The sequence below is a fragment of the Belonocnema kinseyi genome, chromosome 7, assembly GCF_010883055.1.
Source record: "Belonocnema kinseyi isolate 2016_QV_RU_SX_M_011 chromosome 7, B_treatae_v1, whole genome shotgun sequence".
Taxonomy (NCBI): Eukaryota; Metazoa; Arthropoda; class Insecta; order Hymenoptera; family Cynipidae; genus Belonocnema; species Belonocnema kinseyi.
This window is the reverse complement of record NC_046663.1, coordinates 33478655-33496007: the sequence shown is the minus strand read 5'-3', so window position 1 is coordinate 33496007 and position 17353 is coordinate 33478655. Positions and strand designations below refer to the sequence as shown.

Below are 17353 nucleotides of genomic sequence, written 5' to 3'. Positions count from 1 at the left end.
AACTGAAGAAAAGTGAAAAGAATTCAAAGAGAGTCAATTTTATTTAAAAGGAATTAAAAAAAATTTAGAGAAAATCGATGTGATTTGGAAAGTATTTAATATGAAATTGCAGTAGAATTAAATACAATTTATATAATATATAGAATCCGTTTTAACGACAAGAACATAAAGAATCGATGGAATTCAAAATAATTCAAGGAGACTTAATTGTAAATTCGAAGGAATTGAAAAGAATTCAAAACCCCTAAATAATTCTAAAAGAAGGATGCACAATAAATAGAACAATTAATTTGAAGAAAAAAATTAATTCTAAAGAACTTAAACGATGCCCAGTAAACTTAAAGAAACTAAAGAAAAATGAAAAGAATTCAAAGAGATTCAATTTTATTTAAAAGAAATTTTAAAAAATTTAGAGAAAATCGATGTGATTTGGAAAGTATTTAATATGAAATTGCAGTAGAATTAAATACAATTTATATAATATATGGAATCCGTTTTAACGACAAGAACGTAAAGAATCGATGGAATTCAAAAGAATTCAAGGAGACTTAATTGTAAATTCGAAAGAATTGAAAAGAATTCAAAACCCCTAAATAATTCTAAAAGAAGGATGCACAATAAATAGAACAATTAATTTGAAGAAAAAAATTAATTCTAAAGAACTTAAACGATGCCCAGTAAACTTGAGGAAACTAAAGAAAAATGAAAAGAATTCAAAGAGATTCAATTTTATTTAAAAGAAATTTAAAAAAATTTAGAGAAAATCGATGTGATTTGGAAAGTATTTAATATGAAATTGCAGTAGAATTAAATACAATTTATATAATATATAGAATCCGTTTTAACGACAAGAACGTAAAGAATCGATGGAATTCAAAAGAATTCAAGGAGACTTAATTGTAAATTCAAAGGAATTGAAAAGAATTCAAACCCCCTAAATAATTCTAAAAGAAGAATACACAATAAATAGAACAATTAATTTGAAGAAAAAAGGAATTCTGAAGAACTGAAAGGATGTCCAGTAAACTTAAAGAAACTGAAAAAAATGAAAAGAATTCAAAGAGATTCAATTTTATTTTAAAGGAATTAAATAGAATTTAGATAAAATCGATGTGATTTGGAAAGTATTTAATATGAAATTCCAGTAGAATTAAAGATAATTTAAATAATATATAGAATCATTTTTAAAGACAAGAACTTTAAGAACCTAAGGAATTCAAAAGAATTCGAAGAGACTTAATGTAAATTTAAAGAAATTGAGAAGAATTCAAAACCTTAAAATAATTCTAAAAGAAGGGTACACAATAAATAAACAAGTTCGAGATTATGGTATGATTTATCATTTAATTTATTTTAAGTTAAAACCTTTTTTACAATAATATCTTACATTCATTTTTACACCATTTATGCCTCCGCGCGACTTTAAACGCCTGACCCTCGCTGCCAGTGTACATGATGCGTGTGTGTAGCAGACTGTGTAGCAATTGCGTGTGATCGCGGCGAAATTATCGCTTTTTTCCGTTTTATTTATTTTTTTCAAACGCTCGTCATGAAAAAAACAATACCGTACAGACTCTACGCGCTACTCCCTAATAATACTATTATAGATACCATTCTTTTTCACGTATGTATGCGGGCGCGGACTTCACGTCAAAAAACACCTACATGCACTCGAATTTTGCGATTTTCAAAAATACCCGCTTCTTACTTTCACTTTTTTGTTTATCAGTCTTTTAGAAAATCGCAACCAAGTGCAACAGACGAGGCATAAAATCCCACGAGCTGTAAAATCCATGATAATTACACTAGAATGAGTTAACCTCTAGAAATCGAAAAATCACAATGCGGTACTCAACGCAGGGGAGAGCTTACAGTGTTGTTAATATCACTTAGACTCAATAGTCAAAAATGGCCATCTATAAATGAAATTAATAAAAATTCATAAAATTTAACAAACATCTTCTAAAGTGTATCGTTATTCGAGATTCCAACAAAATTTTTAACTTACTAATAACAAGCGGATGAGAGTCGCTGTGAAGTTATCTGAGGAATGCAGCTCGGCTCTCACGAGTGGAGAACCCCGGTAAGATTAGTGGCTAAGCGTGCGCGCGCACGCCGAGCGTGCCATGTTGCTACGCGTTGCCAGGCGTCCCCACTCCAGAACAACGTGCGCGCGCAAGTTTTTTGATTCTCTAGCCGGGGTTCTCCGCACGTGAGAGCCGAGCTGCGTCCTTCAGCTAACTTTACAATGGCTCTGATCTGTTTCCTGTTTATTAAACTGCATAAGGATGATTAATCTCCTTGAAACAAAAACAAGTTTTCTGTAATATTAATTTAAAAAAATAAATTTCTTTGTTCAATGGCCATTTTTGGCTATTGAACCTAAAATATTCAATGACGTATTTATCGATATATTCTCTCGTCTTAATACTTTTGACTATCTATGTAAAACATTACGTGATTAAACACTATAGTAGCTTTATGCACAGTCGATAATATAACTGTTACAATTATCAATAACACGATACACAATCTCGAAGATACAAAATTTACACTCCGCGCGCCTCTCGGGTTGTGCCTTTGACTATATTTTTTTGTTCATTAATTTATCCATACGTCTCGTTATTTGAGCTACGTCCTCCCAGCTATCCCCAGTTCGGAAAAATTCTCCTAACTTTTTCAAAAATTTTTGTCAATTTTTCAATCTCGAAAATTGAGGTCATAAATATTTATAAAATTCTTACCAGTTTTCCAGGAAGAGAATTTTCGGGTTGGGACTTAAATGGCGCGCGCTGGGAATCGATATAATTTATAATTAATATCTTTTATCACTAACCAGTACAACACACGAAACAACGGCGGCGCGATCGGACAATTCTTTAAAATCTCTAAAAAATTTCGCTTTGACTCTTTGATTATTTTTGACTTTTAAAATTGTCCATGAAACTTAAAAGTCCATTTTTCTACACAGCCTCTTACCTAAATCAGTCATAAATAATTCAGTGGGAGTGATATACAAATTTTTAAAATATTTAATTTCAGTTTAAAATTGTTTGGAATTGCAAATGATGTGTCCGATCGGGCACACCTTGGAAAATTTTTTTATTACCTTAAATTGCACGATACCTTCGATTAAATAAGCTTCTCGTTTAGACTCGAGAATCTCGGAAGTCGATCAACCTAATCGCAGGGCTTCATACCCTAATCGAAAATCTCTAAAAAAAACTCCCTTCCCCTCTCGAAAAAAATTCAAAGAACCCTGAATCAATTTTTCTTTTTATATTTTTTTAAGATATTTTACGCGACAATTTTTTCTGTAACTGATAAATTAAGTCCCGGGAAATGCAATAACATTTTTCCCGAGGAATTATTTTTTTTCCTAATTTAGGGGATGAAAATCCCTTTCGAGAAAGGAAGCAAGTGAAGAGCAAGACGACCGGATTCTCAACATATTCACGCACGCGACTATCAACTTCGCACGACGCGAATTTATTTTATTATATAATAATAATTAATATTATTATTATAATATATATATATATATAGATATATATACCACGATATTTACAGAATATAAGAATCGATACAAGTATAGCTGACTTCGTTTGTACTTGGGGCCGGGGCGCAATGGCCCTAAATATTAATATACTTTACATATTTACAGGAAACTCCCTTCATCTCGTACTAGTACATATATATTTTTTATTTTTATATAGATGTATATCTGCAGTTAATCCCTTTCTCAAATTAGAGGAAAAGAGGTTCTTTTAACAGAGGGGTGGGCTGCGTCCTGGTCTCATTTTGCTGCTAATCGACGATCTCCATTCATGTATACTCTGATCGCCAACCGCTCTGAAAAATTTAAAAAAATTCCATTTTCACGAGGTGTCATCATTATATTTTATAATTCAATTAAACACCTTTTTTTAATACATACAATTTTTTGAACCAAGTACAATTTTTTAAAATACAGTTTTTTTTATTAAAAAAAAAACATTTTATATGGACCGCGATGGGAGGGATTTTAAACTCCCGGTTAGATCAGGCGGTAGCGCTCCAAGTCTGTAGCCGGAGAGTCTGGTCTCAGTTCCAGCCACCTGTGTTTTTCGTTTTTTATTAAATTTATTTGTATTAAGCCGAAATATTCTTAATTTTTTTATACGTGGCAACATTTTTTCTCACCCTTGACAATTTTTTTTCATCCAAAGCCAAAATTTCAAGGCCGAGGCATCCTTCAAATATACTAATTACTTACAAAAATTTTAGTTTAAAAACACCACCCAGTAAACTAATTTAACAGTATCAATATAACAATAATAAAACATGTCTTATATTATTCTATCTTTATTTCATATGCAAATAAAATGTTATTTAAATGAAGATATAAATAAGAATTTTCTATTCAAACAAAATTTTCTTGGGGTGAAAGAAGATTGAAAAATACGATTTTTTATATCAGAAAAAATAATAAAAATGAATGCTTTGGCTCAATTTAAAAAAAAAATTTAGGCAGCAAGAATCGAGGCCAGACTTTTCGGTAAGCACTCGAAATGCTACCGCCTGATCTAACCGTGACTTAAGAGACTCTTGCATCAGTGTCCATGGAACGTGCGTGGAACTTTTTTTAAAACAAGGTTTCAAAGGATTTCAATGAATTACAAATATTTTGCGGATCTATAAGGATTTTATCGTATTTAAAAAAAGTTTAACGCATTTATATGGGTTTTAAATGATTATATTCCATTTTTTAAAAACCATCTCTTGCGGTAAAAGTGTTAGACATTGAAAAATCCCATTTTGTATATAAAAAATTTATTAAAAATTAATGCTCTAGCTTGATTGCGAGAAAATTAAAAAAATGCAAGCATTAGCAATCGAGCCCGGACTTGTTGGTAACAAATTCTAAATGCTACTGCCCGATCTAACCGAGACTTAAAATACTCTTGCATCGCGGTCCATGTTACATACGTGGATTTTTCTAAAACGAGAGTTCAAAATATTTCCAAGAAATTTCAAAAGGTTTTAACCAATTTAAAGAAATTGTAAAAAGACTAAGAAATATTAAGGATTTTATTCTATCACAAAAAAGAAATTTTTTGGGGGGCAAACATGTTAAAGATTGAAAAATCCAATTTTTTGCATCACAAAAATTATGAAAAATGAATATTTTGGGTTGATTGAAAACAAAAAATTGAAAAAAATGCAGTCAGAAAAATCGAGCTCAGACTGGTCGGTTACAAAATCGAAACACTACCGCCTGATCTAACCGGTACCTAAAGGACTCTTGTATCGGGGTCCATGTAAAGTTCGTGGTTTTTTTAAAAGGAGATTTCAAACAATGTCAAAGAATTTCAAATATTTTTTTAAGGCATTTCGATAGATTTTAATGGATTATAAGGAATTTTTATAGGATGTTGAAGATTTCAAGCGATCTGCAGGATTTGAAGATTTTAAGGGATTGAAAATAATTTAAGTTAATTAAAACGAGTTCAAAGGTTTACGAGAGGTATCACAAGTTTAATAATTTTCCAGGAATTCAAAGCAATTATCTATAGTACAATTTCAGAAAGTTTCTAAAATTTTTCAGGAAATTTACAGCATTTTAAGGAACTTTAGGGATTCTTAAAAGGATTTCAAAAAATTAAGAACAATTTGTGAGAATTTTTAAGGATTTTAAGGAATTTCGAAATATTTTAAAAGGTGTCACAGCATTTCGAAGGATTTTAAGGGATTTCAAGAGATTTCGGAATATTTCAAAAAAAGTCATGGTAATTTAAAGGATTTTAAGGGATTTCAAAATATACCGAAGTCTTTTCACAAATTTTACGGGATCTCATAAGGTTTTGAAAATCCGAAGAGATTTCAATAAATTTCAAAAGATTTAAAAGGATTTTAAGGTGTTTTAAAGTTTTGTAAAGGATTTCTAAAGATAGCAATGTCTTTCCACAAATTAAGGATCTCATACAATTTCGTAGATCTGAAAGGATTCTAAGACATTTTAAGAGATTTTGATGATTGCAAGAATATTTTTAAATATTTCAAGAGATTCTTTACGCTTGTAATATTATTGTTTCAATGTAATATTACAAAATAAAAAATAAATCCCTAGTTTAAAACTTTGAAATGTAACTGAATCCAATTTTTTTTTAAAATAACAAATTAAAAATTAGACAAACATTTTTGGAAAAATTCTGACTGAAAATTAAAATAATAACTCACCATTGCGTTCGTCGTGGCGGCTAATTGAAGACCCTGAAGACTCGTCATGTGATGAGAATGGGAATGCGAATGCGAGTGCGGATGGATGGAAGGTGGCGCCGGCGGTGCAAATCCTTGATGGAGACCTCCTGGAATACCGACTCCCGGGTGGTACATGTAATGTTGCATCGACGGATGCATCCCATGATGGTGTTGCGAGGAGCCTAAAATCAGAAAATTTCATTCCCATTAACCAATTCCTGAATTTTAATTGCAAATTCACAATACGCGCTGCTGCCGACCAAATATTCAATGAAGGTTTCACGTTTTAACTACATAATAAACTTTTTTCAATCTTTTCAGCAAATTTAACTTTATTTTGTTATAGTTTATTCAATAAGGAATCAAACTTACCCATTGGGGAACCAAATCCTGAATGGAAAGGTTTGTTATCCAGGTCAAGATGTCCACTCGCCTTGATCATGTCACCCATGACTCCACCTAGACCCAAACAGCCTCCAGCCTTCTTCTTTTTGCTTTTCGAAGACAACTTCCTGTTTCTCGTCTGAATCCCTTCCTTTTTCATCGTCAGTGGTCGATTAACCTGCAACAATCGTAGACAACAATTCGTTAAGTTACCTTAACAATACGACTAATCTATCCTAACTTATCTGACCAAATATGGTCCGGGATCAAAGAACCGGTTACGTCATTCTGGTCCTCAATAATACAAATTTTTAAATTCTACTCAAGTATACTAGATGCTCATCAATTAAGAAATCATCAATTCAAACATTTCTCAGCATCTTTTCATTCCCTTACTGCTTTAAGGATTTTGAGAAGATTCAAGAATCGAGGTTCCCTTTTCGCTTAAGCTTAGAAGTAATCGCTAATGCTATCAGAGACAAAAACTCGAAAGGTCGAGCGCAAAACGACGTCTTGGTTTTATAAATAAGCACGCGAGACAGCGGGCAGGAACTTATCGGTCGGATCATCTGGATATGGTGGTTAAGGGTTAACGTCCCGTCGCATTCTTGAAAATCAGCCCGAGAGCTCTGGCAATTAAGACGATCTGATGATCGCTCGCGCCAACTTCGAATTTCGAAGGCGGCCGCCTTGATCTCCCACTTTCGGCGAGAAATTCAAATTCTCATTCATTAAGACAGCCCCATTCATCATGTTTCAATGATCGCCTGATCAGAAACTGACTCTTTTTTTAAAATCTTTCCTGTTTGACCTAATTCTGTATATCTAATCCAAAAGCTTTACTAATTAGCACGCAAATACCAGAAGCAATTTTGTCTCCTGAATTTTAAATTTGATTAGAGAATTATTCTTGAGATTTGCATGTAGGATTTTAAGACTACGAGTCGGGTGTGGATTGTGAAATATTATAGTGTGCATGACGTCTTGAGTATGATGCAGTTCTCGAATTGAGCGAGGGCTGTCGATTCGTTAATTATAATTGCACGCTCGCAACTGCAGAAGTGCACAGACTACCGAGAATCTGAGGGATTTCTTAATTGCGTTGTCTGGTTATACACACTCGCGCGAGTCTACGCTCTTATCCGCTTTGCTGAAACGTGCTGAAACGATTGCAATTAGCGCCCTGTTCTCTCGCGCGGTAATGAACTAGAGAAACATATAGTAATCACGGGAATAGGATGAATAGCTATTAGTCTTGCCCACTATCTACAACTATTCACCACCCGCTTCCACCTGAAAAACTAGATTTAAACGGTCACACCTCCCTCATGGTTGGAACAAAGGATAATTAACACCTCTGTTAATTTCAATGACATTAGTTGCTCAAAAATTAATCCTCAACCTAGAATTATTATTGGATTGGACATCTAGCATCGGTGGAACCTAGTAAACACAAACCCATGAAAATCCCTTGGGATTCTTGGGACGCTCCTAAAACGTGCTATTCTCGGGACATCTTTCTTACTTACATAGGACGTCTTAAGAGCAGCCCTAGGATGTCCAAAAGACATGTTCCGAAAAACGTCTTAAGCATGTCCCACAGGCGTCTCTACATCATTCTCATTTTTTTCTCCCACTAGGAAAACCTTAGATGTATTACCATAGGGTCGTATCATCCAAATTATCCAATAAGAGTTCTCATACTCTTCAATTACTGTTGTTTAACTGACTCCTGAGCTTACATTTACTCCAACAAATGAAAATCTTTCCAACAATAAAATAAACCAAATCAATTGAATCTTAGATTCCAGTATTCGATTGTAGATTGCTGATTGTTTCTATTGTCATAAAAGTTCATTTGTGCTTTGTGCTTTGTGTTGCGTCCAGTTTGCAGTACCATTGACCCTGATTACAAAGTGGATTGCGCGTCCCAATTAAAAATGTTAATCGATGTAACGAGCATCCGGTGAAAAAACAATCACTTCGATCTGAGCTCATATTCCATCAAGCACGATTCTCCCGACTATGTCGAGATGAGAGTGAAACAACGTGCCATCGATTATGCGAACGATTTATGGACGACCGCGAATGCATGCATATACGCTCCCTCGACACAAGTTGAACCGCGTCTACCATCCGAGTAAGTAACGTCTTTGGCGTTATTGCTCAGCAGCGTCGGTTCTAGGCAACTTACACGAAGTTGCGTCAGCGCATTGTTTCAACAATAATTCCTGCACCACTTGTCCTTGGATCATTTTTCTTCTGGGTCCCATTCCCCGGATCTTGAAAGACTCATCCTGATTCTCCCAACCACTTGTTTTCCATCTTCGATCAATATCAATCCACGATAGCTGAAGGAGAAGCTTTAATTTTAGTCACCTAATCAATAAAAAAGGGATGAGGCCGGTTGATATCAAGCAACCAGTGTCGAGTGAGAAGGCAAGGAGAGTTTTTGACCCGTGCGAGCAAATGAGTGCCTCATACAATACTTAAGTACGAAATAAGTAGGTATGCAAGTATTGTGTTGCAAACGGGGAGCTGGCGGGGCTTTGTAGTCGCCGCGACGTGACGCAACTGCCAACTCGCGAGAAAAGATTCTCGGTATTATGAGGAGGAGTCTCTTCAGGAGGATGCCTCCTTAATTCTTCGTCCTTTCCTATACTCTTCCGCATACTCTTCCTTTTTCGTTCTCATCCGCGATCGTAAATTTACATTTATCTCCTATCACTCTTCCAATTCCCCATTGAGAAAATCCAACTTTTTTGGATGAAAGTTCATTTTTCTTGGTTTAAAAGTCAATGATTATATTTCTGGTTCCAAAGGTTCAGAAGTTAGTCCATCACTGCCTCCGGATGTAATGAAAAAAAGCAAGAAAGAATTTGAAGCCTTATTGAAATTTCTGGACTACTTGACTTGTATTTATGTTTGTCTCGAAGCCCTCGTTTATTCTTCTTCTCTTGATCCGCATTCGAGTCCAGACGGTCAACGACTCTTTTCGGAATTATGCAATTGGCCGAATTTGTCAAATTAGTGGCGGGCGGTCTCCTCAAACAAAAGGGTCTTGAAAGGGTCTGCGCTTCAGGAAAGGTTAATAAAAAAATTTCTTACTAAGTACAATTTCGCCTCACACTCGGAAGCTTACTCATACAGAGTTACATTGCACAATTTCTCTCAAACAAAAAAACTATCACAAACAAAATCAGGTTTACTATTTTAATAACTTTTGGACTCCTAATTCCCATCGGACAGAATTCCCATATCTGGACCAATGCAGAAAATTAAATCAGTTAAAAATCAAAATTCGAAAAGGATTCTCGGGACAATGGGAGCAATAATAGAGACTCTAATGAGGGAAGGTTCGGTTTCCGCGAGATGGACGCTGCTGGGACCGATTTGAATACAATAAGGCGGCTTTAATAGGAACCATTGCTTAAGTCTGCGGGTGTCCGAAAGTGCGAGGTGCAAACAAAAGAGAAGAGAGAATGCGAGAGCCCTCTGAGAATCAGAGAAAAAGAGATACCCAGAGACCGGAGGAGTTTTTGAATGCGGATTGATGTGGTCACACACGATGCAACCGCACGTATCTTGCATACGAAATAAGTTTACGTAGTCTACAGGGGTCAACGAATGAAAGATCGAATCGCAGAAATGGCATTTTACATACCCACGTTCGCTCGAATTCTCCTATCAGATGCTCCTCTTGTCCAATTCTTTATAATTGAATCAATAAAGTGAAATACCAGAGTTCCTCAATCATTTTTTGTCAATAATTTAGGATTTAAAATTAAATTTATGACAACTAGAGCCCTCTGGTGAGAGACCACGTGACTGCAATCATGGCCGCTCTCAATCAGAACAGCTGATAGTCAATAGATTTTCTTTTTGACTTTTTAGGAACAATTTAAATTATTTAGCAAATTTTTTTTTAAATTCTTGAAATCAACGGCAAGCATTTCATACCATGGATTTTTCAGAATTTAAAGACTCGTATCTGAGAATTCGATGACGTTCTACAGTAGGCGCGAGTTGAATATCTCCGAGAGAAGAATACTAATCAAAGGGCGCCTTTAATGTCTCTTCTACGTAATGCGGTTTTACAACTTCCTTTCGGGATTAGACCCCCTCTCAACCTTTAATCAATTTTTCATCTATGACTCAAGCCAAGCTCTTGAATTATAGAGGCCTTAATTATTTGTTGCTAACCAAGAACTACGCGTATTTCTAAATGAAATTAATCATTTCAAATAAATAATGGATAATAATTGCACCGGTAGGGTCATTTATCTCCGGAACCAATAATTTTGGTAATTTGATCTGAACGGTTGGCGCATGTATTTATGTTTGATATCGTATGAACTTTTTGGTGGAAGAAGAGAGGCATGAAGACTCACGACGAGATTTCAGAGTGAGATCCCTCAAGTGCAGAAAGTCCTAAAAATATGCGGCTTATCGGCCAATCGGAGCATGGATATATACGGTTCCCGGTAGCGCTATATTTACCGGTTACCCCGGCACACGATTGAGATCATATCGGCGTGGACAGGGTGCCTCTGTTCCACCAAGATATCCCAAAGAATCATCCTCTGGGTGTGCTTCGTCTTCGTCTCACTAAAAACGATCTCAAGCCCAAAATGCTTCGACCCCGAAACCCCGGCGGTTATATCACTTGGATATCGATCTACAATACACTGAAAAAATTCGGGAATCTTCCCACTAATTTGGTGGATGAAATTTCCTATTTTGGGTCGGAGAATTTATTTTCCGATAAAACTGGAAATTTTGGAAATCACTATTTCCGGAAACTATGCTCGGGAAAATTCCCAAAATACCTTTGAAATCTACCGAACTTTTTAGGGAATTTTCACAACTGTTAAACTATTTTTCTGTTAAACTATTTTTCTGATGATTTAATACGTTTAGATTTGTATTCTTAGGGATTTGGTACGTAATAGTGTGGGGAAGAAATATATATCTTTTCACATTTTTTTTTTTCAATAATGTTACAGTGAATCTCGAATAGACAACTCGTCTCGTTGACATTAAGCCGACATATTACAGTCTGAGCCGGACGTTTGTCCGAACTCTTTCTCCAAGTAATTCTCTCTTATATGCAGCAGATTCCACCGGAATTATTAGTTACGGTCAGTCATGCAACAAGAAAAAAAAGCTCTATCGAATTTTGAATATGAAAAAATTAGCCTTTTAGGACTTAAAACTTTCGAAAAAGTATCTCCCAATCCCAGATTTAATAGCTTAACAATCATAAAATCCGTTATAAAAAATATTGTGGGAATTTGCAAAAGGTATTTTTTTTATAAATCGCTAATCTTATTTCTCACGGTCGTCAAAATTAACTTCTTATCAAGATATCGCATGAAATGATCTTCATCCGTCAGTTGGCTCCTTCTAGTCTTACACGAAGTCAATTTTCATTTTAGTTTTTGCATGATTGCTCTGACATTTCAACCAGAAACCTTGATCCCTCTCACACAAAAAAAAAAGGTTTTGTATCTTAATAAAAATAATTTACATCGAAAACTATTCAGAAATTGTATTTCATAATTATAAGTAGCATTCACATTCTTATCCCTATTTCTTCTTTTTTTTGAGAATTCCTCCCCCTCCCCCCCCTTTTGAAGAAACATTTTCTTTTTCCCATTTTTCTTTGTTTTTTTAGTGTTAACTAAATAATTCAAAATTTAGTTATTTGCTTGGAAAGTCATATTTTTTGGTTGAAGATTCATCTCTTTGGATGAAAATGTAATTATTTTATTGAAAATTTTTGTTTAATTGAGAGTTAAAAAATAATGTTCTCAGCTGAAAATGTAGCTATTTTATTTATTAAGGAAAATTGATCATTTTCAGTAAGAAATTCAATTATTACATTTTTCATTTAGAATTTATCATTTTTTGTTTAAAATTAAACTACTTGATTCAAAGTTGAACTGCTTTGTACAAAATTAATTTTTTGGTTGAAGATTCATCTCTATTATGAAAATATAATTATTTTATCGAAAATTTGTTCAATTTTTAGTTGAAAATTAATTTTCTTATCTGAAAATTTAGTTTTTTTTGAAAATTGATCGTTTTTAGTAAAAAATGTTATTGTTTTAATATTGAAATATTTTTTAAGCATTCCTTGTTTTAAATAAAATTTTCAACTGAAAATTTAACTGTTTCATTTTTTGTTGAAACAGTTATTGTTTTTAGTTGAAAGTTCAAGTACTAGGTTCAAAGTTAAACTTCTTTGTTGAAAATTCATTTTTGGATTGAAGATTGATCTTTTAGAATGAAAATGTAATTATATTATTGAAAATTTGTTTAATTATTAGTTAAAAATTAATTTTCCTAACTAAAAATTCAGCCAATTTATTTTTTGATAAAAGTGGATCGCTTTTAGTAAAAAATGTAATTATTACAGTTTTCATGTAGAATTCATCATTTTTGGTTGAAAATTAAACAAATTGATTCGAAGTTGAATTGCTTTTTTAAAAATTCATTTTTTGGTGAGAGATTCATCTCTTCTGTTGGAAATTTAACTATTTTGTTGAAAATATGTTTTATCTTTAGTTAAAAATGAATTTGCTTAACTGAAGATTTAGCTATTTTATGTTTTAATGAAAAATGATCGATTTTAGTTAAAAATTCAATGATTACATTTTTCATTAATAATTCATAATTGTTTGTTGGAAATTGTTTTTTTTTTTAATCAAAAATAGATCGCCGTTAGTTGAAGATTCAATTACTTTGGTAAAAAATGATTCTTTTACTTGAAGATTCATCCCTTTGTGAAAAATTTATTTTAATGGTTAAATTTTCAGTTTAAAAATCTATTTTGAACAAATAAAGGAATTTTCAACAGAATATTTCTATGTTTAAACAATAAAGTTAAAAGTACATTTTATTGGTTGAAAATTGAAATATTTTACTAAGAATTCCTTTCTTTGATAAAAAACAATTTTTAAACTGAAAATTTAACTATTTCGTTTTCTGTTGAAACATTAATCGTTTTTAGTTGAAAACTTAATTACATCGTTACAAAATTATCTTAATTAATTTTCTGTGAAAAAAAACGTTTTTAGTAGTAAACGAATCCTTTTAGTTTAAAATTAAATTATTTGGTTAAATATTGATTACTTATAGTTGAGAATTTATCTATTTGATAAAAAATTTAGTTTTTGATTGAAAATTCGACTGTTCTGGAGAAAATTCACCTTTAGGGTTATAAATGTGACAATTTGGTTGGAATTTTTTTCCGCCTGGACTGGATAGTTTCTCTTGTTTGAAAATTCGATTCTTGTTGAAAAGTTGTATTTTGAGTTTAAAAATTGGTCTGTGCTCATATTCGTTTTTTTTTAAATAGAATTGTCTGATTGATGATTCAACTCTTTAATTTTTTTGTTAAAAATTCATTTTTTTTGTAATTCAACTGTTTTTAATATTTTAATTATTTATTTATTTCCTTTATATTTTGTAATAACCAAATATATGTAAGTTTTGATTCTCTATCATAGTTTGGTTCCTGTGAAAGGAAAAATAGAGTTAAAAAAATAGATCAATCTTCAGCCAAAAAACTGAATTTTTAACAAATTAGCTGAACTTTAAAACAATAATTTTATTGATTTTTAAGTTAGTTAGGACCTGAATTTGATTCTTGGGAGATTGCGACTCCACAGGTCGAACGATCGGTAAATTATCGACCTTCTATCTCTTTTGACTAACAATCGAACACGACATCGCGCGACGACAATGGAATTCTTATGGGAAGATAATGTACCGCCTGCGCCAACTCACCGCTTGATTGACAACATCGTTATTTGCCAACGACTTCCCGTCATTTTTTATTATTTCTGTAATTAAATCACCTGATCCAACTTAACCCCCTTAAATTCGTCTCGATCTTCCTAATCGTTTTGCCCCCTTAGATTCAATTATTAGCCTCTAAAATTTAAAAGCCTTCTCGTTTCGCTTAGTATCTCATATTTTAAAAAGTACAATTTCAAACGCTTCCATTTTATTCATACTGGAACCAGTAAATTAGCGATGAAATAGAAGAAAAAAATGGAAAAAGTACAATTCTGCACCTGCTATATAAATAAGGATCCTCCAGTGATTTATCGACTGGATGATTTCTTTACTAGATATAATTTAGAATTTAGAATCTGTCCTAAATGTTTTTATTTTCATCAGAGATTTTATTCCAGACCGTAAAACAGTCGCAGACATTATTCTTGGGCTTTACGACCTGACATCGCGGGCCTTTCAGGAAGACATCTGCATTCTTGAAAATTAAAGGATTTAAAGTCTCCAGTCGCACGAGGAGTGATTTACAAGGTGGCATCATTTTCGGAAAAGATCAAAGCTACTGGAGACAAATCTCCAATCTTTGGTAGAGGGGATTTTACTATAGTAATTTGTATACTATGATTGAATGCCTAACAGTATCGTAAAGTCGGACTTAGATTTTTCTAGGTACACACTGCCGTGATTTTGCGAGAAAATTGAAAAAAAATTTTCGAATCTTTATTCCTGTGTATCGCGGATTCTAATTCATTTTCTAAACTTTTTAAAATTGTTATTGAGTAATTTTTACACGATCTTCACATTTCTGCAAAAAATGGAATAATTGGATTTATTACAAAATATTATTCAATTATAAAATTATACTTGTTGTGAAATATTATATATTATTAATATTATTATTAATAATTTCTGGATTTTTAATTTTTTAAATTATTACTCTTCAATTTTGGTTTTCAAAACTTTGGTTTTGCAATACTGAAGAGTTACAATTGAAAATTATTCAACCTTAAAAATTTGCCATTACAAAGTATTCAAATTTCAAGAATCACACTTTAAAGGTATGTATTGTTGAACATTTTTTTGAACTATTTCAGTTTTAAAGACTTACAATGGAAAATTCTTCAATTTTAATGATTTGCGCTACAAAATTCTTCAATTTTGAAAATTTATAATCGAAAGCTTTTTAGTTTTGAAATATGTATAAATCAATTTTTTTGAGTTGTGCTGATTAAAGATCAAAAGGCAAGAGTTTTCACTAATGAAGCTTCCAAATTGATGAAATTTGAAATGTAAATCATTCAAATGATAGCATTTTTAATTCTAAAACTTAAAACTCCAAAAAAATTTTAATTCTAAATTAATAAAATTAGAATAAAAATGCTTGAATTTCAAAAATTAAGCATTCCAAAAGTTTTACAATTTTGAAGATTTACATTTGAAAATATTGAATCTTAAAGATTCGAAGTTTAAATGCTTTCAATTCTAAAAGATTCGTACCTCATAGTTCTGCAAGTTTGAAAATTTAAAATTGCAATTTATTAAATTTAAAGATTTATTTATATTTTAAATTTATGTAATTTTTAATGCAGTTCAATTTTGAAGATTTTTAACAACAAAATTCTTGAATTTTAAGTATTTGCGATTTAAAAACTCGTTAATTTTGACGGTCTACAATTGAAAACTCTTTAATTTTGAAAAACGTATAAATAAAAATTCTCAAATTGTGATGATTTTGGAAATCAAAATACAGGTTTTTAAATTTTTAAATCTTTGAAATTCATAAAATTTAATATGCAAATCATTAAAAATGCCGAATTTTCAATTGTTAAAAATAAAAATGTTATAATTTGTTGTCCAAAATGTTTAAGATTAGAAATCTTGAACTTTAGAGATCAATAAATAAAATGTTTATGATTTTGAAGAGTTAAAATTAAAAATTCTTGAACAGGAATGCAATTTGTAATATAATTTTATCAGTTCAATATTTAAAATGACAATTGATTATTATTGTTATTATTATTCATACTATTTTATCAATAAAGCTTTTGTTTTTCGATCCGATCTTTAAAAAAAGCTTTAAAGGAAATCAATAGTTTTTTTTACGGAATATATGGATAAGAATGTTATAAATATTTTAAAATTTTATGAATATTGAGTATAACGAAATTCTTTGTTTTTACCGGAATTGATTCATATCAAATTACATACTAAATGTAATTTTTTTTAATTCATTCTGAAACAAATTATACTATGTCCCACATAAATTCAAATTTAAAATTATAAATTAAATACATTTTTAAGCTCTAATAAATTGTTACAATTTTATTAACTACTTTTAAAGATTTTAAATTATTTTATTATTTCTACTTCAAACAACTAAAAATATTTAAAAACATCATTTTTTTACCTATTGCATTTTTCAACAGTATAAGTTTTGTACTTTAATACCGTCATTAATCATATAAAAGACATACTTTCAGTAATAATAAGGAATTTCTCGAAGTTTTCTGTGACGTTTTCGCCGGTTTATAATTAACTCCTGCATTTAACGGTCATTACGGCTTTTCCCCCAATCACAACATGCTAGAGTTTTCAGTTAACAATATTTTCTCAAAATTTAGCAATAATTATTTCAAGTGATTAATAGAAGAAATTATTTTAATCATCAGGTATATCTTTTCTTCATAATTCAGACGATATATTAAAAAACTAATTTTTCAATTTTTTGCAGTTAACGGTGTTTTGCCAAATCACGCAGTGTAAAAACAAGCGATAAAGAAATTAAGCCTATTAACAAGCTAAAAGGGGCATGTAATGGGTTCACAAATTTTTGAAGAATCTAAAGTATTTTTTAAACCCTACAAACATATTTATAAAAATAGATAAAAAATAATTTAAAAAATTGATTAGATAGATTATTTTTATA

At 31.6% G+C, this 17353-nt stretch overlaps 1 protein-coding gene across 3 annotated transcripts in view; it reads right to left on the bottom strand.

The window, feature by feature from the left end:
• Positions 1 to 1324: 1324 nt before the first annotated feature.
• LOC117176607 (GATA-binding factor 3-like) overlaps positions 1325 to 17353 on the bottom strand; it is a 67331-nt gene continuing 51302 nt past the window's right edge. For all 3 annotated transcript variants that reach the window (XM_033366859.1, XM_033366861.1, XM_033366860.1), the window contains exons 6-8: positions 6613 to 6802; positions 6220 to 6422; positions 1325 to 3852 (exon numbers count right to left, since the gene is read on the bottom strand). In XM_033366859.1, the coding sequence (XP_033222750.1) occupies positions 3826 to 3852; positions 6220 to 6422; positions 6613 to 6802 (420 nt within the window). In that variant the 3' untranslated portion in view covers positions 1325 to 3825. The remainder of the gene's footprint in view (positions 3853 to 6219; positions 6423 to 6612; positions 6803 to 17353) is intronic.